Source organism: Marmota flaviventris, chromosome 15, assembly GCF_047511675.1.
Source record: "Marmota flaviventris isolate mMarFla1 chromosome 15, mMarFla1.hap1, whole genome shotgun sequence".
Classification (NCBI taxonomy): domain Eukaryota; kingdom Metazoa; phylum Chordata; class Mammalia; order Rodentia; family Sciuridae; genus Marmota; species Marmota flaviventris.
This window is the reverse complement of record NC_092512.1, coordinates 82,429,020-82,451,170: the sequence shown is the minus strand read 5'-3', so window position 1 is coordinate 82,451,170 and position 22,151 is coordinate 82,429,020. Positions and strand designations below refer to the sequence as shown.

The 22,151-nt window shown below is 39.7% G+C and overlaps 2 protein-coding genes across 2 annotated transcripts in view; both read left to right on the top strand.

Annotated features, from left to right (window-relative positions):
• The first annotated feature begins 10,971 nt into the window (after window positions 1-10,971).
• LOC114090569 (chorion-specific transcription factor GCMa-like) lies at window positions 10,972-12,282 on the top strand. Its single transcript, XM_071602005.1, has one exon. It carries the CDS (start codon window positions 10,972-10,974, stop codon window positions 12,280-12,282), a length of 1,311 nt encoding a protein of 436 aa, XP_071458106.1.
• An 8,535-nt stretch (window positions 12,283-20,817) lies between these two features.
• Window positions 20,818-22,151, top strand: part of Ube2v2 (ubiquitin conjugating enzyme E2 V2) — a 37,543-nt gene continuing 36,209 nt past the window's right edge. Inside the window, exon 1 of the mRNA XM_027932823.2 lies at window positions 20,818-20,871. Within this exon, the coding sequence (XP_027788624.1) occupies window positions 20,856-20,871 (16 nt within the window). The 5' untranslated portion in view covers window positions 20,818-20,855. The remainder of the gene's footprint in view (window positions 20,872-22,151) is intronic.

Sequence of the window (22,151 nt, the reverse complement as noted above, 5' to 3'; positions counted from 1 at the left end):
TCCTTTGCTAGCAATGCAATAAACCTTCTTTTTCCTTTTCCTCAAGACTGTGTTCTCATTATTGGATGGGCATTGGGGACAAGGACAGAGCTTTCAGCCAATACAATCTTGTATTGGCTGGAAATAGATAGTCAAAGAAGATTACTTTCAAGCCTATTTCTCCCTTTTGAAATGGGAATGTCTATCCTCTGCCTGTCACACCATTGTATTTTGGAAGCATTTAATTTCACAAACTCAAAAAAGGAGAATTTGCCTCAGGAGGAATTGGACCCTTTAGCCTCACCCTTGTCTGATTTAGAGGAGACTCTGGACTTTAAAGTTGATTCTGGAATGAGTTATGACTGTTGGAACTATCAGGTAGAATGAATGTATTATTTAGCATATAAGAAGGGCATGAATATTGGTGGCCAGGAGCAGAATGCTAGGACCTGAATGTCTCTCAAAATTCAAGTGTTGGAATGCAGTTCTCCGTGTAGTGGTGTTGAGAGGTGGGGACTTTGGGGGAGGTGTTTAGATTATGAGGGTTCCACCTCCATGAATAGGTTAGTGTGGTTATAAAACTGCTTTTTTTTTTTTTTTTGGAGGAGGGTGCTAAGGATCAAACCCGAGGCCTTGTGCATATGAGGCAAGCACTCTACCAACTGAGCTATATCTCCAGCCCACAAAACTGGTTTGAATTTGGTTTACTCATCCTCTCCCCTATGTGAGGACACAGTGTTTGCTCTCTGACGTCCTTCCATCTTCTATAATGTGAGTAAAAAGGACTTCACTAGACACCAGAGCCTGTGCATTGACCTTGGCCTTCCCAGCCTTCACAACTATAAGAAAATTGACTTGTGTTGTTTATAAATTTCCTAGTCTGTGGTATTCTCTTTATAGCAACACCGTGGACTAAAACAAGTATTATACAGAGTAGCTTCTTTCTTTCTCTCTTCCTCTTTCATTTTTTTTCTCTATTTTTACTGCCTTACAAATTCTCTGTGTTCTTGATCTTCATGCCTCCCTCTCCTCAGTCATCTGGTAACCATTGATCTTTTTACTGTCTCCACAGTTATACCTTGTCCAGGATATCATGAAGTTAGAATCATATAGTAGTGACAAATTGCTTGAGATAATAAACTTATAAGGAGAAAAAGTTTATTTTGGCTCACAGTTTTGGAGTTTTTGGATAGTACTTCATTGTTTGGACATGCCACAGTCTTATCCATGTACCTACTGAAGGACAACTTAGTTGCTTCCAAGTTTTGGCAATTATGAATAAAGCCACATAGTTAGCCCTCTGCAAGTTTTTGTGTGAATGTAATTGTTCAATTTATTTGCATAAATATCAAGAAATGAGATTACTGGATCATTTGGTAAGAGTATATTTGGTTTTGTCAGAAAATGACAAATTATCTCCCAAAATGACTGTCATTTTGTATTTCTACCAGCACTGCATGAGAGTTCTTATTGCTTCACATATTCATTGGCATTTTTTTTTTGATGGAGAAAAAAAATTACTTTTATTTAATACAAACTTTATAGAAATATGTTACAAAACAATTTGAATCAACACTCCTAAGCAGTACATTTAAAATATAAAGACAGTAAATTTAAATAAGTTAATAGTTTTGATGACAACTAAAATTTGAAAATATATAAAATAAACATTTGAATCGTATGTATGATATGTCAAGATCATTGTATTGTCTTGAGCAACTAATAAAAAAATTTTAAAAATAAAATAAAATAAACAAAATTGTGAAAATCATTATATTTAAGTGCTAAAGTCTTACTCCTAGACAAAAGAACAGATTTATCTATATAGAGATGGTGAATTTGCTAGTAATTCTAGCTACATGGAAGTTTGAAGCAGGGAAATGCAAATTCAGCTTCAGCCACTTGGCAAGAATCTGTTTCAAAATAAAGTCAAAATGTGCTGGAGATGTAGTTCAGTATTATAGCACCCCTGAGTTAAATCCCCATTATAAATACATATGCCTGCATATATTTATATAAACAAATTTTGATAAATTAAATGAATAATTATATGAACCGAGTAAACAACCACGACACTATATACAAATCATAAACAAAACAAGGATAATATTTACACATGTAAGTAAAAGCATATATGTCATTGGCATTTTTTTAACCTTTTTTTTATTTTTTATTTTTTTAGTTGTAAGTTGACACAATACCTTTATTTGTTTATGTGGTGCTGAGGATGGAGCCCAGTGCCTCATGCATACTAGGCAAGCACTCTACCTCTGAGCCACAATCCCAGCCCTATTCATTGGCTTTTGATATTAGTGTTCTGGATTTTGGTCATTCTAATAGGTGTGTAGTTGTATTTCATTGTCTTTTCAATTTGCATTTCCCTGAAGATATATACTCTGGGGCATCTTTACATATACCTATTTATCATTTGTATATCCCCTGATGAAGTCCATTTTCTTTGGTCCATTTTTAAATTAAGTTGTCCATTTTCTTATTGTTGAGCTTTTAGAATTAAAAAAAGAACTTGATTAATGGTCTTTTACCAGATATGCCTTCTTTTGGAAATATTTTCTTTAAGGCTATGGTTTATCTTTTCATTCTCTTGATAATGTCTTTCTCAGAACAGAAATATTTTTATTTTAATTTAGTTCAATTTATCACTTTTTTCTTCATGAATCATGCCTTTAGTGGCATATCTAAAAAGTCATCACCAAAACCACATCATGTAGATTTCTTCCTATATTATCTCTAGAAGTTATTTTATTTGATTTTCAGTTTTGTTTTGTATTTTTTTATTTGTTTTAATTAGTTACACATGACAGTACAATGATCTTGACATATCATACATTTGAATCAGATGGGATATAATTTCTCATTTTTCTGAGTGTACAGGTTGCAGAGTCACATTGGTCATGCAGTCACGTATATACCGACAGCAATAATAAGAAGATAGTAGATTCCCAGATGTTTCTGTACCCTCTATTCTTTTTATTTATTTATTTATTTTGTGGTGCTGGGGATTGAACCCAGGGCCTTATGCATGTGAGGCAAGCACTTTACCAACTGGGCTATATCCCCAGCCCTGTAGAAGTTTTATAGTTTCGCATTTTACATTCAGGTCTGAAGAACTAAAACATGTATCTAGATTCTCTCTTCCTCTCTCCTTCCTCCCTTCTTTCCTTCCTTCCTTCCTTTCTTTCCCTTTCTCCTTGCTTGCTTTGCATGGATGTCCAGTTGTCCTAGCAACATTTGTTGCAAAAACCCTGTCTTTTCTTCATTGTATTACCTTTGTTCTTTGGTCAAGTTGATTCTGTTTATGTGGGTCTATTCTAAGCTCTGTATTCTGTTCTATTGGTTTATTTGTTTACTCTTTCATCAGTGCCGCACTATCTTCATTATTGTACACTTATAGTAAGTGTTGAAATTGGGTAGTGTCAGTCTTCCAATTTTGCTCTTCTCCTCCAGTCTGATCTTGGCTATTTTGGGTGATTTGTTTCTTCATGTAAAGTTTAGGATGAGCTTGTTGGTGTCTACAAAATAACTTTCTGGCTGGGCACAGTGGTGCACACCTGTAATCCCAGTGGCTCAGGAGCGGGAGGCAGGAGGATTTCGAGTTCAAAGCAAGTCTCAGCAAAAGCCAGGTGCTAAGCAACTCAGTGAGATCCTGCCTCTAAATAAAATATGAAATAGGGCTGGGGGTGTGGCTCTGTGGTTGAGTGTCCCTGAATTTAAACCCCGGTACCCCACACCCCCCAAAAAATAAGTTTCTGAGATTTTGATTGGATTTCACTGAATCTGTAGATCAAGATAGGAAGATTTGACATCTTGACCATATTGAGTCTTTCTATCCATGAACATGGAATTTCACTCTCCTTTGATTTCTTTCTATTATAATTTTTCTCATATATATCTAGTACATAGATTTTCCTAGAATTTATATTTAGGTATTTCATTTTTTTAGATACTAAAGTAAATGAAGTAAATAGTATTATTGATCATTACAGGTATACAGAAAAGTCATTGATTAATTGATTTTTGTTTGTATGTAGTACTGGGATCGAGCTCAGGAGCACTCTAGGAATGAACTATATCCCCAGCCTGCAGTCCCTACCCCTGTCCCCATTGTTTTATTTGGTACTTAAATCCAGGGGCACTTAACCACTGCTCTGCATTCCTAACACTTTTTAGTTTTTATTTTGAGACAGGGTCTTGCTAAGTTGCTTAGGGCCTTGCTAAATTGCTGAGGCTGGGCTGGGGATGTGGCTCAAGCGGTAGTGAGCTCGCCTGGCATGCGTGCAGCCCGGGTTCGATCCTCAGCACCACATACAAAGATGTTGTGTCGGCCAAAAACAAACTAACCAACTAACCAACCAACCAACTAACTAACCAGCTAAACAACCAACTAACCAACTAACTAACCAGCTAACCAACTAGCTAACCAACCAGCTAACCAACCAGCTAACCAGCCAACCAACTAACTAATCAGCTAACTAACAAGTTAACCAACCAACTAACCAGCTAACCAACCAACCAACCAACCAACTAAGTAACCAGCTAACTAACCAGCTAACCAACTAACCAACCAACCAACCAACTAACCAGCCAACCAACCAACCAACCAACTAACCAGCCAACCAACCAACCAACCAACTAACCAGCCAACTAACCAACCAACCAACCAACTAACCAGCCAAGCAACCAACTAACCAGCTAACCAACTAACTAACCAGCTAACCAACCAACCAACTAACCAGCTAACCAACCAACCAACCAACTAAACCAGCTAACCAACCAACTAACCAGCTAACCAACTAACTAACCAGCTAACCATCCAACTAACCAACTAACCAGCTAACCAACCAACTAACCAGCCAACTAACTAACTAACTAACCTATTTTTAAAAAATTAAATTGTGGGGCTGGGGATGTGGCTCAAGTGGTAGCGCGCTCACCTGGCATGCGTGCGGCCCGGGTTCGATCCTCAGCACCACATACAAAGATGTGTGTCCACAGAATACTAAAAAATAAATATTTCTCTCTCTCTCTTTAAAAAAAAAATTTAAATTGCTGAGGCTGGTCTTAAACTTCCAATACTCATGACTCAGTCTCCTAAGTAGCTAGGATTATAGGTTATATGGTTATATTATAGCTAGGATTATAGTAACTTTATTTTATTTAATTGATTTTTGAATATTGAACCATGATGGCATTCCTGGTATGATTTCCACTGGGATACAATGCATTTTTCTTTTTATGTATCACTGGGTTTGACTTGCTAATATTTTGTTGATGATTATTGCATCTGTTTTTATGTGAGACATTGGTTCATAATTTTCTTCTCTTGTCATGTCTTTGTGTCTGATTTTGCTGTTAGGGTAATGGTAACCTTATAAAATGAGTTAAGAAGTATTATTTTTGTTTCAATCTTCTGAAAGAAATTGTAGAAAGTTAGTATAATTTCTTTCTTACAAGTTTGGTAGAAGCCAGGCATGGTGGCATACACCTATAATCTCAGCTGTTAGGGAGACTGAGACAGGAGGATTGCAAGTTTTAGGCCTGCCTTGGCAACTCAGGAAGACCTTGTCTTAAGATAAAAAATTTGAAAAGGGCTGGGGATTTAGCTGAATGGTAATGTGCCCTCAACTACCAAAAGAAAAAAAAAATTGGCGGGGGGGGGGGGTAAAATTCAGCAGTTAACCCATGTAAGCTTAGTGCTTTCTTTTATAGAAAGTTTTAAATATTGATTTAATTTCTTTAATGACTTAAACCTATTCATATTGTTTATTTCTTCTTGTGTGGGTTTTGGCATATTGTATCTTTCAAGAAATCAGTCCATTTCATCTAGGTTATTAAATTTGTGGGCATCAAATTAAGCACAGTACTCTTTTATTATACTTTTAATACCTCCTCTTTCTTTTCTGATATTGGTCATTTGTGTCCTCTCTTTTTCTTAGCCTGTCTTAAGGTTTATAAATTTTTTTGGTGGCAGTGGGAGTGGGAATCATGGATTAAACCCAGGGGCACTCAACCACAGAGCCCCATCCCCAGCCCTTTTTTGTATTTTATTTAGAGACAGGGTTTCACTGAGTTGCTTAGTGCCTTGCTGTTGCTGAGGCTGGCTTTGAATTCATAGTCCTCCTGCCTCAGCCTCCTGAGCTGCGAGGATTACAGGCATATGCCACCAAATCTGATAAGATTTGTAAGTTTTATAGATATTTTTAAAAAACCCACTCTTGCTGAACATGGTGATGCATGCCTGTAGTCCTAATGACTTGGGAGACTGAGGCAGGGGAATTACAAGTTTGCATCAAGACTGGGTAACTTAGAAAGGTTCCATCTTAAAACAAAAATAAAAAGGATGTGCTCAGAAGTTGAGTGCCACAGGGTTTAATCTTCAGTACTGAAAACAAACAACAACAACAACAAAACAAACAAGCAAACAAAACAACAACAAAACAAAGCAAAATACTCTTAGTTTTATTAATTTAATTTATTGATCTCCTGTTTTCGATTTCATTGATTTCTACTCCTGATATTTTCTTTTCTTCTTCTGTGAACTTAATTTTCTCTTTTTCTAGTTTCTCAGGTGGAAGTTTAAATTAAATATTTTAGATTTTTCTTCTTTTCCAATATGTGCATTCAATGTTATAAAATTTTTTTCCTAAACACTACTTTCACTGAATCCCACAAATTTTGATAAATTGTCTTTTTATTCTCATTTCAAACAGTTCAAAATAATTGTTAATTTATCTTAAAAAATTTTTTTGACCCCAAAATCATTTAGAAGTGTGTTATTTCATCTCCAATTATTTTGCAAGCCACTGGAGAATTCTGAGCAGAGGAGTTTTCATAATCTGATTTATGTTTTTTTCTTTGTTTTTGGTACTGAAGATTTAACCGAAGGGCAAGTAACCACTGAACTACATCCCTAACCCTTTTTATTTTAAATTTTGAGACAGGGTTGCTTAGGGCCTCGCTAAGTTGCTGAGGCTGGCTTTGAACTTGCAACTCTCTTGCTTTAGGCTCCTAAGCCACTGGGATTACAGGCATGAGCCACCATGCTCAGTTGATTTGTATTTTAAAAAGATCACTCTGGGGGCTGGGGATATAGCTCAGTTCATAAAGTGCTTGCCTTGCATGCATAAGGCCCTGGGTTCAATCCCCAGCACTGCCAAAAAAAAAAAAAAAAAAAAAGCAAACTATATGTGTAATTATTCAAATAAACTAATCCCTAACATCTTTAGAGCAAGAACAAGGTATTTGGGGAGGAAGAGCAGCAGCAAGGAGACCCTTGCAATACCCTAGGTGAGATATGATGGAAAGTTACACAAGCGTAGGCAAAGTGGACATTATGAACAATGATAAACTATTAGGAATATTTGGAAGGCAAATCCACCAAAACTTCTAGATGACCTGCATGTGTGGTATGGGCAAAAGAGAAATCAAGGATGACTCAAGGATTTTGGCTTCAGCAAGATGAATTTATCATTTACCTGAGGTGGGAAAATAACCTTTAAGGTAGAACTCTGGTGGGGTTCTAGTTAAATTTGAGTTCAGTTAAATTTGAGATGTCTAAACCAGGCACAGTAGTGCATGCCTATAATCTGAGATTAAGGCAAGAGATTGCAGGTTTGAAGTCAGCCTGAGCAACTTCAAGATCCTGCCCTAAAAAAAAAAAAAAGTGTGAAGCGTTTGGTGCTCAGTGTTAGAGCACCTATGGGTTCGAACCCAGTACACACACAAAAAAAATGAGGTGTCCAATTAACTATTGCATTTGAGATGCTAATCTGAGTTAGCTTAATTAGAGTGTAGAGTTTAAAGGAACAGGTTCAGGCTTGAGATAAAAAATTGAGAATGAATACATTTAGATGAAACTTCATGTTGTAAGCCTGGCTGTGATCTTCGACTAAATATAAAAAGGAGAATCAAAACAGTCAAGAATGGAGACCTAGGGGCTGGGTTGTAGCTCAGTGGTGAAATGCTTGCCTCTCAAATGTAAGGCACTGGGTTCAATCCTCAGCACCACATAAAAATAAAGGTATTGTGTCCATCCATAAGCTAAAAAAAAGAAAAAAGAAAAAAAAAAGAGACCTAGCACTTAATACTATGAATTCACAAGTAAGAGGAAGAAGCAGAAAAGAAAAGCAGAAAAGACCCAGAAAGAATGGCTAGTGAAGAAGAGGAAGATCTGGTCTTTTACTTTGTATATTCTGATGCTATGAGCTATGACATCTTGCAGCCTTTTTCCTCTGGAAGGATGATCCCTCCCAGGGTGAGCTAATTCTTAGAGATAGTGAACAATTCTCCTTCGACTTGTCTTTCAAATGCAAATCAATCAGTCCAGAGTAATACCCTATCACCTCCTTTATCAAACTCTCTATATCAAAATTTCTGGCTACTATTCCCTTCCCCTAATCACCCTAGGGTCAGACATCAGGCATATTAGGGTTAGCCCTATGCCCAGGAGTCCCCTGAAATTATTCAAACAAACTAATCCCAAACAAGGCCTTGTCTATTTCTTCCTACATTTCCTCCTCACTCCCTCTGCCTCTTGATTGATGCTGGAGCACCCCCATGTGGCCTTGCATGGCCTGCCAATGCCTCCTACTTCTGTGAACATAATTTTTCCTTCATGATGGTCATTTCCATGTCAGTGTGTCTTACCAAACCTGATTAGTACAAATCCTAGATATCCTTAAAACACTAGGAAAGGGTGGTAACATGCAGCCCACTAAAAATTTGGTCCTCTAGAAGACACTACCTACATAATGGAAGAAGATGGCTGCAAATCATATGCATAATTAAGGTCTAATGTCCAAAATATGTAAGGTCTAATATCCAAAATATGTAAGGAATCCAATAGCCAATGAAAACAATGGGCAACATCTGGCTGGGGAATCTAACTCAGTGGTGGAGTGTGTACTTAGCACGGGCAAGGTTCTGGATGTGATCACACATACACATATGCACACACACATACACATATGCACACACACACACACACACACACACACAAAGGGCAATGGTCCTGAATTGACATTTCTCAAAAGAAGGTATACATATAACCACCAACAAGTATATGAAAAAAAGTTAGCATCACTAATCATCAGAGAAATGCAAATTAGGAAAACAATTTTATTATCGGCCTGGGGTTGTGGCTCAGTGGTAGAGCGCTCACCTAGCATGCATGAGGCACTGGGTTCAATCCTCAGCACCACATAAAAGTAAAATAAAGATATTGTGTCAACCTATAACTAAAAAATAAATGTTAAAAAAAGAAAAAAACAATTCTATTATCTCTCATCTGTTCAAATACCTATTATCAAAAGGATGAAATATAATAAATAAGTGCTGGTAGGTTGTGAAGAAATGGGAACCCTTGCATATATGGATGGGAATATAAATTTATATGGCCATTATTGTAGTTTCTCAAAATTTAAAAATAAAAGTACCACAGGACCCAGCAATGCCTCTTCTGGGTATGTATCCAAAGGAAGAAGAAACAGGATGTCAACAAGATATCAAAGGATGAATGAATAAAGAAAATGTGGTGTGTACATACACACACACACACACACACTGAACTCCTACAGGATGGAAGACTTAAAAAAGAATAAAATTAGCCAGGAGCAGTGGCACACCCCCGAAAATCCCAACCACTTGGGAGGCTGAGGCAGGATGATCACAAGTTCAAGGCCAGCCTGGGCAATTTAGCTAGGTCCTAAGCAACTTAGATCCCCATCCCAAAACAAAAACAAACAAACAAACAAACAAACAAAAACTAAAAAAGGCTTGGGGTGTAGCTTAGTGTTAAAGAGTTCCTGGGGGTTCAGTCCCCAACAGAAAAAAAAAAAAAACAAAGGAGGGGGAGGTGGGAGAGGGGAAGGAGGACAAGAAAGGATAAAAGGAGAAGAAGAAAGGAGAGGAGGAGAAGGAGAAGAAAGGAGATGAGGAGGAGGAGGAGGAGGAGATCAAGATCTTGCCACTTGTGGTAAAGTGGATGAATCTGGAGGACATTATGTTAAGAAAAATAAACCAGACACAGAAAGACAAAGGCCGAAGATCTCACTTATATTTGCAATCTAAAAAAGGTGAATTTATAGAAGAAAAGAATAGAATAGTGGTTATCAGAGGTTTGGGTTGTGGTGGGGATTCGGGGAGGTGTTGGTCAAAGGATACAAGTTTCAGCTGGACAGCAAGAATAAGTTCAAGAGACCTATTGTGCAATGTGGTTAATAATAAAAGTGCATTGCATTTTGATAATTGCTAAGAGTAGATTTTAAGTGTTCTTATCTTAAAAAATCATATGTGTGGTAATTCATATGTTAATTAACTTCCCACAATATAAAAATAGTCCAAATATCATGTTGTTAAAAACAATTGAGGGGCTCATTGTTGGGCCTCCTCCCATAGCTCTCCGACACCATTCTGCTGCTCCAGAATGAAGGCCTATTCATCACACTGCACCAAGCCTTCGGCAATTTGGGCAAATGAAGAGGAGACAGGCTGGATAAATGATAAGAGAATGAAGATCTACAGTGATTGAATCTGTTTGGGCTTACCCTATGAAACAAGAAGGAAGACATCTGTACTTCTTCACAAGGTTCTTCTCAATGTCCATTTCAGTTACAAGGTCCTCAACATAAAGAAGGGGAAAGTTCAGAAGCACACCATAGAATATTCATTACATTGTTGGCTGCTGAGAAGAAACAGGCTGCTTTTACCTATCCTGAGCTGAGAGCATCTAGATTTTGATTGGATTGTTGCCAGAGCTCATTAGCATAGTGTACCCTGACCTGGAATAGGGAACAGGAAAATGACCAGAACTTACTGGGACCTGAACGGGAGATGAGTTCTTGACAATATTGTCTACATCTGGATAAGAAGTCAGAAGGCTGATCCACCTATATCAAGAACCTTTGAGAGCAAATTCTCAAGTTCAAATTGAAGGAAATTGAATAGAGGAAAACGTGTGGGTGACCTGACTTTATCATGGAACCTGAAGACTTTGATTCTGAAGACAAAGAGGTATTAAACTGGGACATTAATGACATGAAACTGCCACAGAATGTGAAAAAGACTGACTGGTTCCAGGAGTGGCCAGATTCCTATGTGAAGCACATATACAGCTCAGAAGACAGGAATGCACAGCGGCACCTGAGCAGCTGGGCCATGCGCAACACTAACAACCACAACTCTCGCATCCTCAAGAAGTCCTGTCTGGGTGTGGTGGTGTGCGGCCACAATTGCTCTACCAAGGAGGGGCGCAAGGTCTACCTGAGACCTGCGATCTGTGACAAAGCCCGGCAGAAGCAGCAGAAGAAAAGTTGTCCCAACTGTAATGGGCCTTTGAAGCTGATTCCTTGCCGAGGCCATGGGGGCTTCCCCGTCACCAACTTCTGGAGACACGATGGACGCTTCATATTCTTCCAGTCAAAGGGAGAGCATGATCATCCAAAGCCAGAAACCAAGTTAGAAGCTGAGGCAAGAAGAGCAATGAAGAAAGTGCATGGGGCACCTGCCTCTGTCTCCCTAAAGCTGAAGGGGAACCCAGGATCCAAGTCTCTTCCAGGTGAAACACAAAGTCAGGGAAGTTTACCTTTAACTTGGTCATTCCAGGAAGGTGTCCAATTGCCTGGCAGTTACAGTGGACATTTAATAGCTAACACTCCCCAGCCGAATTCACTGAATGATTGCTTATCCTTCTCCAAGAGTTATGGTTCAGGGGGAACCACTGATCTGGCAGACCCGACTTCCACCTTAGACCCCACTAAGCTGTATGAAAAATGCAGATTTTCCAGTAATAGGATCTACAATAGTGGAGACCTGTTTCAGCCTTCTGCCTCTGGAGTCTACTCAGATTATGACAATCTGCAAGCATGGAATAAAAACGCTGCTTTGGGGAGAAGCCCTCTCAATGACAACTATTGTCCCAATTATCCTTTTCCTCTGACCAGCTGGCCTTGTGACTTCTTTCCTTCCCAGAATTCTTTGGAGAACTTTCCCCAGCAGATTCCCCTGGAACCACCTGCTGCCAAAACTAGCTGCCACCCATTATGGCCAAATCCAGGGGGCGAGCTTTATGAAGAGAAAGTGCCTGTGGATTTCAACAGCTACGTTCCTTCTCTCGCTTACCATCCACCACAGGAAGACCCCTTTCTGTTCACCTACACCCCCCATCCTCACCAGCAATGCTCCCTGCCAGGCAAGAGCACTAAGTGGGATTTTGAGGAAGAAATGACATATATGGGTTTGGATCATTGCAACAATGAAATGCTTCTAAACCTCTGTCCTTTAAGATGACTTAAATTTTTCGACAATCCCTTCCCTCCTGCAAAAAACAAAACAAAACAAAACAAAACAAAAAAACAAAAAAAAACTACTTTGAGAAATGGCTGGAAGAATTTCCTTAGGAAGCAGCTTTTAAAACATAACTACAGATAAATGGGAATCACAACAAGTGGTAGGCAAAACATTTTTCATGCAAATAATCTTTTTGCCTCCTCCACCCTAATGCTTCCATCCTCAGTCAGGACTAGAAACTTACCCAGCCTGCTGTGTGAAATGCCCTCTGATCTCCCTACCCCACACTCATTGTTTGGGGCTTTTAGCACCTCTGCTACCTATTGGGTTTCATTGTCACAGACACATATCAAATGGAGCAAAGATGTGAAGAGTCCACCTGCTTAGGATCTCCTCCATGCCTTCTTTTTCATAACAAAAAATGACAGAACCCAGAAACAGAGGGTAGAAAGAGCTGCAGAAGTATATAAAGATAAATAGTCTAGAATTGATATATTTAATACTTTGTTTAGTAATCAAATTCATTTATAAAATATATATTTTCTAGTTGATTTCTAAGACTTGTCAAGACAAGAAGCATGAACTAACTCCATAAAGGACAGCAAAACTAAATGGACACATGAAGAGAATTCCAGTGTTCTCCTACATTACTCACGTCCTTCTCCCTCCTCCTCGCTGACTACACCTTTTAAAGGGATTCGATTCTGTCCGATTTATGTTTATTCTTTATGGCACCTAGCTCAGTGCCAAGTTCATAATATGTAAGAACTGTTTGCTTAGAAAAGTATCTTTGGGGACTGGGCATGTTGCTCAATGCTGAGGTGTATTTAGAACGCACAAGTCCTTGGGTTCAATCCTCAGTACCGAAGAATAAGAAAGAAAAGTCTGTACAATTAATATGGTCATGATTAGCTAGCCATATTTGAATGCCAGTTCCTCCTCTTTGCTGAAGTGTGTTAATGCAAACAAATAAGTATTTTTAAAAATAGATGATTTTTTTATTTGTAACAAACGCACATGATATAAAATTAAAAAGTAAAACAGAAAAAAAAAAAAAACAATTGAGGGCCAGCACAGTGGGGCACCCCTGTAATCCCGGTAGCTCAGGAGGCTGAGGGAGGAGGATCATGAGTACTAAGCCAGCCTCAGCAAAAGCTAGGGCTAAGCAATTCAGTGAGACCCTGTCTCTAAGTAATATACAAAATAGGGCTGGGGATGTGGCTCAGTGGCTGAGTGCCCCTGAGTTCAATTCCTGGTAATGCCCCCACCAAAGGGAAAAAACAAAACAAAACAAAACAAAACAAAAAAAAAACAATACGGAAGCTGGGTAGCTCAAATTCCCTCCCCTCCTCCTTTTCTCTACTCTGACTGATCTTTCTTTGATTTTCATGAGATTACCCCTCACCATCTGAGAAAGGTAAACTTTAGACCAAACACTTTAAGTGGTTAGATTTTTGTCCCAAGCTGGAGAAAGAAACCCACTTACAAAACAGAAGGCACAGGGAAGCATGCTAAAATGTTCAAAAGACAGCAATACTCCTGGGGCAAATAATGAGGTCTTGTGTGCATATGTGTAAATGTTTTCTTATTTTTGTGTTTTAAGGAGCTGGAAATCACACCCAGGGCCTCACATGCTAGACAAGTCCTCTACCACGGAGTTTCATGAACATGTTCAGCTACAGGTACTGAAATTTCCATTCAACAAGATCCATGAATTCCTTGGTTACTGAGGCCTCACAAATCTGTAGTTCAAAAAGGTAAGTGGATTAAAATGAATTTTTTTTTTTGGTACCAGGAATTGAAACCAGGGGCACTCAACCACTGAGCTATATCTCTGGCCCTTTTATATATTTCATTTAAAAACAAGGTTTTACTAATTTGCTCAGCACCTCACTAAGGTGCTGAGGCTGGCTTTGAACTCACAATCCTCCTGCCTCAGCCTCCTGAGCCACTGGGATTATAGGCATCTGCCATAGAACCTGGTTGGATCTGCTTTTTTTAAAAAACAAAATGTTAGCTTTTTGTCCTACTGAATTCTTAGTACATACTAAGAGAAGTAGAGCAGTTTAACAAAAGGACAAGAAACAAACCAGGAAAGATTCAGGCAAGTGGTATTTGAATTGGACCTTAGGGAGCACTAGGATGTTGAAAGTGGAGGAAAGGAAATCTAAGGAAGAGAAACAACCCTGAGAGACAGTAACAGTGCATGTGGAAGATGGCTTGAATGTAGTGTGGGCATCCACTGGTTAAGGATGAAGGATCACATGGGATAGTTGGAGGAGGAGAATTCTGGCTGGTTGTGAAAGTCAAACAGTAATATTTGGCCTTTACATTATACCCCAGGCTGAAAACCCCCTACAACAGACATTGACACATAATACAGTACTTTCTTTCTGTTGAGCTTGGTGATGGCTGTAAACATGGGTCTTCAGCTGCCACTATGAATTGATTCAAATTGGAAATCAACAGGAAACTTATTGCCAGCCTGGTAGTTAGAAAAAAAAAAGTAGCAAATGCAGGTTTTCTCATTCAGAAAGTATTGCTTAAGAAACACAGATATTGTTGGGCTGATGGTGCATACCTGTTATCCCAGTAGCTCAGGAGGCTGAGGGAGAAGGATGGAGAGTTTAAGGCCAGCCTCAGCAACTTAGTGAGATCCTGTCTCAAAATTAAAAACAAAAAGGACAGGGAATGTAGCTCAGGGGTAAAACACCCCTGGGTTTGATCTTCAGTAACATACACACACATACACACACACACACAAAATTAGGACAGGTTAGCTGAGATGCTGTTGCAATCTAAGTATGTCTGCAATGAGGCCATTAGAATTGAGAAGATATGCTTGGGGAAAATTCAATAATTTGATGAAAATATTAGAATTTCCCCACACTGGTAAGACATTCCTGTTAGGTTGTTGTGTAAGAATCTTTTAATTGTGGGCTGGGGCTGTAGCTCATTGGCAGAGTGCTTGCCTAGGATGTGTGGGGCACTGGGTTGGATCTTTGGCACCACATAAAAATAGACAAATCAAATAAAGACATGCTGTCCATATACACCTATCAAAAGAGAAATTTTAAAAAATCTTTTGTTTGTGAGAAAATCAGGCTCATCCAGGCTATCAGGTTATAGGGCCTTATAATCAGAATGTTGTGTTATTTTTCTATTGATGCAAACTAATTATCACAAACTTGATGACTACAGCACAGTTATTCTCCCATAGTGTCTCTGGGTCAGGTCTCTAGGTTTGGCTCAGCTGTGCCTTCTGCATGCTTATGATCCAAGTTCCAGTTCAGGAGCTGTAGCCTTGTTCCAAGACTTGACTGAGGAGGGAACAGTTTCTAAAGCTCACATGGGTGATGGCAGCACTTGGCTCCTTATAACTGTCCCACTGAGAGTCTCAGTGTTGGCCAGAGGCTTCTTGTCATGTGGTCCCTTCCAAAGTGAAGCTTGCAACATGGCAGTTTGCTTCATCAGATCCAGCAAAGGAAAGAATTTCCTTGTAGAACAGGCATTATGATAGTATGTATCACAGAGTCATCAATTCCAGAAGGTATGAGTCATAGCGCACTTTGAAGTGTATCTATTACAGACACTGATGGCAGCAAGGGAGGCAGGAACTTCATGGGAAGAAGAGGAATATTTGTTTTGGCAATTGGAAGGATGGAAGGATCAGATGAGTTAAGGAATGTGACTGCCTTCAAAATGTCATTAGCAGCTTAGGCTGCTAGTCACCCTAAGCTGAGAAGCAAGGTGTCTTCCACTAGTAGCATATAATTGGACACTTTTTCTTGGAAGGGAATTAGGAAATGGTGTGTGCTAAGTAATTCTCAATTATCCAGTAATAAAATAGTTTATTCATCATAATTAATACTATTCTTTCTAAAAATAAAAAGGAAGAAGTTTGGGGGGGCTGGGGTTGTGGCCCAGTGGTAGAGTGCTCGCCTAGCACGTGTGAGACCCTAGGTTCGATCCCCAGCACCACATAAAAATAAATAAATAATATAAAAGTTATTGTGTCCAACTACAATCGAATAATAAATGTTAAAAAAGAAAGGAAGGGGCTGGGGATGTGGCTCAAGCGGTAGTGCACTCGCCTGGCATGTGTGTGGCCCGGGTTCGATCCTCAGCACCACATACAAACAAAGATGTTGTGTCCGCCGAAAACTAAAATAAATAAATAAATTAATTGAAAAAAAAAAAGAAAGGAAGAAGTTTTGGAGATGCTTATAGAGATGTAGTAAGTACCATGATAAGGAAACAAATAAGTATAAAATAAGAAGGAGAAATGGGAAAGTAAGGTGAATTGAGGCAGTGAACTCAGTATATACATTAAGAATATATATGAGATGTATATTTAATACATATTAAATATTTACTAGTGATGTGCTACATATTTGGATTTAAGTTTTTGAGCAGCTAGAGAGTCAAGAGGAAAACACACAATTCCTCTAAAACTTATTTGCCTGTTAGTTGAAAGAACCATTTTCTCTTGGGATCTAATCTTTGTAATAATCGACACCATTTTTTGTTCACATTTAAAAAAAAATATTTTGTTTTAGGTGTCGATGAACACATTACCTTTATTTTATTTCTGTGGTGCTAAGGCTCAAACCTAGTGCCTTATGTGTGCTAGGCAAGTGCTGTACCACTGACCTACAACCCCAGCCCTGTTGTACACATTCGATGGCCCAGACACTGTATTAGATGTGCTAACTATAAACCTTAAAATTATTCCTATTTTTTTTCTGGTGAGGAGATGCAAATTAATAGAGATTAAATGCCTTCCTCCAGGTCATAGGGTGCACAGTGGATGGACTTGGATCTCCGGTTCCAAACCCATCTTCTTCAGTATGCACTGATGAGATGGATGAGTGAGCAGAGGTGGAGAACTACGGGGAGTGACTGTTGTTCACCTTGGCTTCAAGGTCTCTCCTATGTTCTTGTGTTACTCAAGCTGCCCTCGCCTCTTGCTGATTCTCCTGTGCACCAGGATTTGCCTCCACAGGTGTTGTTTGACTGGTTTGTTTGACCCTCCAGGTATTTTTTGATTTGCTCTTTTCTGCCACTTAATTTCCATACTGAACAAAGTTTTATTAGTCAACTCATTTTCTGGGAGGTGAAGGGAATTAACCCAGAACCTCACACATGTTAAGCGCTGAGCCCCAAACAATATTCATTCCAATACATTTGCCAGACCTTTAAATTAGCAAACATTATGTAGTGATTTTCTAATCTCAACAGAATAATGGGAGATTTTAGACTGTTTTAATATTTTATTTTTACTGCTGGGATTGAATGAAGGGCTTTATGCATGCTATGCATGTGTTCTACCAATATATTACATCCCTAGCAAGAACCTATTTGATTTTTGTGATTTTCTTCTTTTGTTCACTTTTATATTCTGGTTGTTTTTGTTTCGTGGTTGTCTCTGATGTAATCTGAAGGAATTATTCACTTGTACTTGTTTCTGGTTGTTACTAAATTTGTTGCTTTTTTCCTCATATACCATTGAGTAAACGCCAAAATTATGCACTTTGTTTTTCAAGTTACACAAAATCTAACTTTCTCTCTCTCTCTCTCTCTCTCTTTTTTTTTTGTAATTTATTCTTCAAAGAAAGATGGGTAGAAACATGATAGTAGTACTGGCTTCACAAGTTTACTTTGCAATATAAGAGGAAATATATTTATGTATTTTGTCATTAAGATTGAGACATTTCCTGAGAAAATGTTTCACATTTTAAAGGAGAATCAATGTTTGCTAATTATTGCTTTTTTTGGGGGGGGGGGTGTACCAGGGATTGAACTCAAGAGAACTCAACCTCTGAGCCACATCCCCAGCCCTATTTTATATTTTATTTAGAGACAGGGTCTCACTCAGTTGATTATTGCCTTGCTTTTGCTGAGGCTGATTTGAACTCAGCCTCCAGAGTTGCGGGGATTACAGGTATGTGCCACTGCACGGGGCTAATTACTACTTTTGATTTTGTTGGAATGAGCATATTTAAACAGTCTATCTTAATAAGATGGAAAACTTATGTCAACACAGGTCTCCTGTAGCCAAGTGTAATTGGGCCGGAAATTTGTGAAAAATGTATGATGATTGTTATGCAATGTTCGTATGATTAATGAATATACAGTAACAATGCTGCTTAGCAAATCATCCTCAAACTTAGCAATCTAAGAAACCATCACACCACCCCCCCCAAACAAAAAGCAAACATCTCATTTTTTGTGGGTCAGGAATCTGAGTGTACCTTATCTTGGTTCCTCTGTCCCATGGTCTCTGGCAAAGTGCCAAAGGAGGAGTTGGCCAGGGATGTGGTTTCATCCGAAGGCTAAACCGAGGGAGAATCTGCTTTTAATCACACTCCCATGGAAGTTGAAGGGATTCAGTTCCTCTTGGGCTGTTGAATTGAGGGCCTCATTCTTTGCCAGTTGTTGGCTAGAGGCTGCCCTCACTTCTTTGCCATGAGTACTTCTCCACATGAAAGCTCTCAACAAGGCAGCTGTCCCTCCTCAGAGGAACTAAGAGAGTGCTGGGGACAGAACCCAAACTTCTAAAAATAGAACTCGGAATTGATATAGCAGCTTGTCTGCCTTTCTCTGTGTAATAGAAACTAGTCAGTAAAAAGAAACAAATCACCATCAACAACAAATCCAATTTTGCTAGGTGTGGTGGCCCAAGCCTGTAATCCCAGTGGCTTGGGAGGCTGAGGCAGGAGGAGCACAAGTTCAAAGCCAGCCTCAGCAATTTAGTGAGGCCCTAAGCAACTTGGCAAGACCCTGTCTCAAAATAAAAAAAATTAAAAAATTGGGCTGGGGATGTAGCTCAGTGCTGAGGCAACTTTGGGTTCAATCCCTGGTGCAAACAAACAAACAACAGACAGAATGGAAAGAACTAAAAATCCCCATACGGCCAGTAATTACCTGTCTCTACATCATGAATACCCCTAAATCAAACAAACAAAATAAATAAATTCAGGATATATATATATATATAAATAATTATAGCAACACCAATATCTACAAGTATCATGACCAACAAAGTAATGGAAACTAGGAATGAAAAAAGCATTAACTTTGGGTTCAAAACTGCATTAGAGTCTGTACTCTCAGAGACTCCAGAGGCAGAGGGAGGAGAATTGCAAATTCAAAGGGCAGCCTTCAGTAATTTGCCAGGCCCTAAGCAACTTAGCAACACCCTGTCTCAAAATAAAAAGGCCTCAGGAGTACCTTAGTGGTAAAGCATCCCTGGGTTCATTCTCCAATACCCAAAAATGAAACCCCCAAAACAAACAAAAAATTGCATTAGATTCCCAGATCTGTTGCAAACTATTGGTAGTGTTACCATCTAGGAGTCCTGGGTTCCTTGTCTCCCTTCAGCAAAGACTTGAAGAACAGAACACAGAGACAGCAAGCAAGAAGCAGCTATTGCAAAAGTGACAGAGACAGACTTCTCTGAAGAGGCCCCAGAGCTGGGAACCCAGTGGGGGAGTTTTGGTCCATTCTTTTTACTGCCTCTGAATTTTCCCCTTCTCTCATCTCCTCCCCTGTCCTCAACATTATTGATTGGTGTCCCTTCTGTCCACACAACTGTTTTAGTTTTTATATTGGATCCCCACTTAGTAGCAGGAGTACAGAAGGGTCTGTCTGATTGGGTCCTTTCCTTGTGTCCTTGAGCACTTTCCTCATCCAGGAAGTTGACATCATCAGAAGACCCTCACCATGCTCCTTTGTTCTGGCTCTGACCCAGCCTCCTCACTGGCCATCTTTGCTTTTTGAAGGACATAATGATTGCTTAGAAATTTTAGTTTATTCCTCTTGAAAGATGTTTTTAGGGTTAGTCATACATTTAAATAATTTTCACTATTGTGTATACAACTAAATACAATAAATTGGTTTCTTAGGGGTTCTTCAAATTTACTGTCCAACTCAATTTTTCAATTGTTGATGCACATATTTTGTGTAGGTTTTTATTTTAATAACATGTCCAAATTCAACTTTGTTCAAATATCATTTCGATAATTAATGAATATGAAACATTACTGAGGGCCCCCCCCCTCTTTTTTCAAGGTTCTATAGGATGGACAATCTGTGTTCTCCCTAGCTGCACATTTCTTTAGATGCCCTTTGACTATCACATCGCAGACTGCTGCCCTCCTGCACACGCCTTTGTTTTTTTTTTTTTTTAAATATTTATGTTTTAGTTACAAGTGAACACAATATCTTTATTTTTATGCGGTGCTGAGGCTCGAACCCAGGGCGTCACTTGTGCCAGGCAAGCGCTCTGCCTGAGCCACAACCCCAGCTCTGCACACGCCTTTTAACACGTTTTCTTTTTCTATTTTATGGAGACTGACTCATCTTTGTCTGTCAGCCCTCTCCTAGTGTTTTGAGGTAACTATAATCACGGGGCCGAGTCCCCAGCGCCCCCGGGCACAACCATCACTGGGGCCCAGCAGCGCCCGCCGCCGGGGGTGGAGCCCATGGTGACGTGGACCCGGCGGCGTGCTCCCGGAAGTGACGAACCACGTCCCGTGCGTGCGGGCGGCTGCGTCGGGCTGCAGGAGAAGATGGCGGTCTCCACAGGTCGGTTCCTGGGCCGGGCTGCCTGCTTTCCCGCTCTGACCCGGCTCTCCCCCTTCGCCCGCTCCTGGCGGCGGGGTGCTGTCCGTGTAGGAGAAGCCGGAGTGCGCTCTCTTGAATTCTGCGCTCCCCTGGAACGAAGCCTGGGACTGGGGAGGGATCGGGTGGGACCGGCGCGGATGCCAAGGGCCCGGGTCGGCCGTCGGGGGTGGCGGGTCGTGCTCGTGCGTCCGTCGCGCGCTTGTCCGGTGGCGGGGTGGCCCCCGCCCTGGCGCAGAATCAGGGCCCTGCGGGGTGATGATTGAAGGCGCTGGGGGAAGAGAGGAGGCGAGGCCCAACCAAGGTGGGCGGGTGTCAACCTTGGTCACCGTAGGCGGGTGGCGTTCAGAGACATCCTGGGTCGAGTTGGGAGGTCCGGTTCTCCAAGACTCTCCTTGACGTGGGTGGAGGAGAGGACGATGGCTCTTCAGAATGAGGAGAGAGGATTCTTCTTACCTCACTGAATACATACTATCCTTTTTAAAATTTTTCATTTCAGTGAAAAGCTGCAGTGCAAACAAAACCAGACCAAGATGAAACATTGAACAAGTGGTTTCTTAGATAAGCTTTGCAACTTCTCTCTAGTACTGAATACAATGTTTGGTTTCTCAGGAATGCAGACTTTGAAATTAAGTGTTAACATGGAGGCTTTAAATATTTGACTGTTTCAAAAATAATTAATTACAAATGTTAGGTGTTACTGTTTAAAAGTGAAAGCGCATATGACCTATTTGCTATTCTTTATCCAAACTAGATTATAGAACTGTGATTTAATATTTCATGCCATCATTGCATAATAAAAAGAAATTTCAAATCTGTGTGCTAAAATGAAAGGATTTGAATGTGTGTCGTGATTGATACTTTTAGGGTATTACCTCAGTACATTCTGTGTCGGTTAAATCATCTTTATTATGTGTAGGTGTCATTGATGATAAAATCTAGCAATTTTAGCCTTGGAAAAATATTTCAATATTCTTGGTGTCAGTACTAACCAGCAAAGGAAGGAATATTTATTTATTTATTTATTTTGGTACTGGGTAGTGAACTCAGGAACACTTAACCACTGAGCCACATCCCTAGCCCTATTTTGTATAACTTAGAGACAGGGTCTCACTGAGTTGCTTAGTGCCTGCTGAGGCTGGCTTTGAGCCTGCAATCCTACTCTCTCAGCCTCCCAGGCCCCACACTGGCCAGGAAAGATCATTTTAAAAGTGAAGGTTTTTTTTTTTTTTTTTTTCTTTCCC

Coding starts and splice junctions, on each gene's coding strand:
- LOC114090569 (XM_071602005.1), top strand. CDS start 10,972: ATGGAACCTGAAGACTTTGATTCTGAAGACAAAGAGGTATTAAACTGG.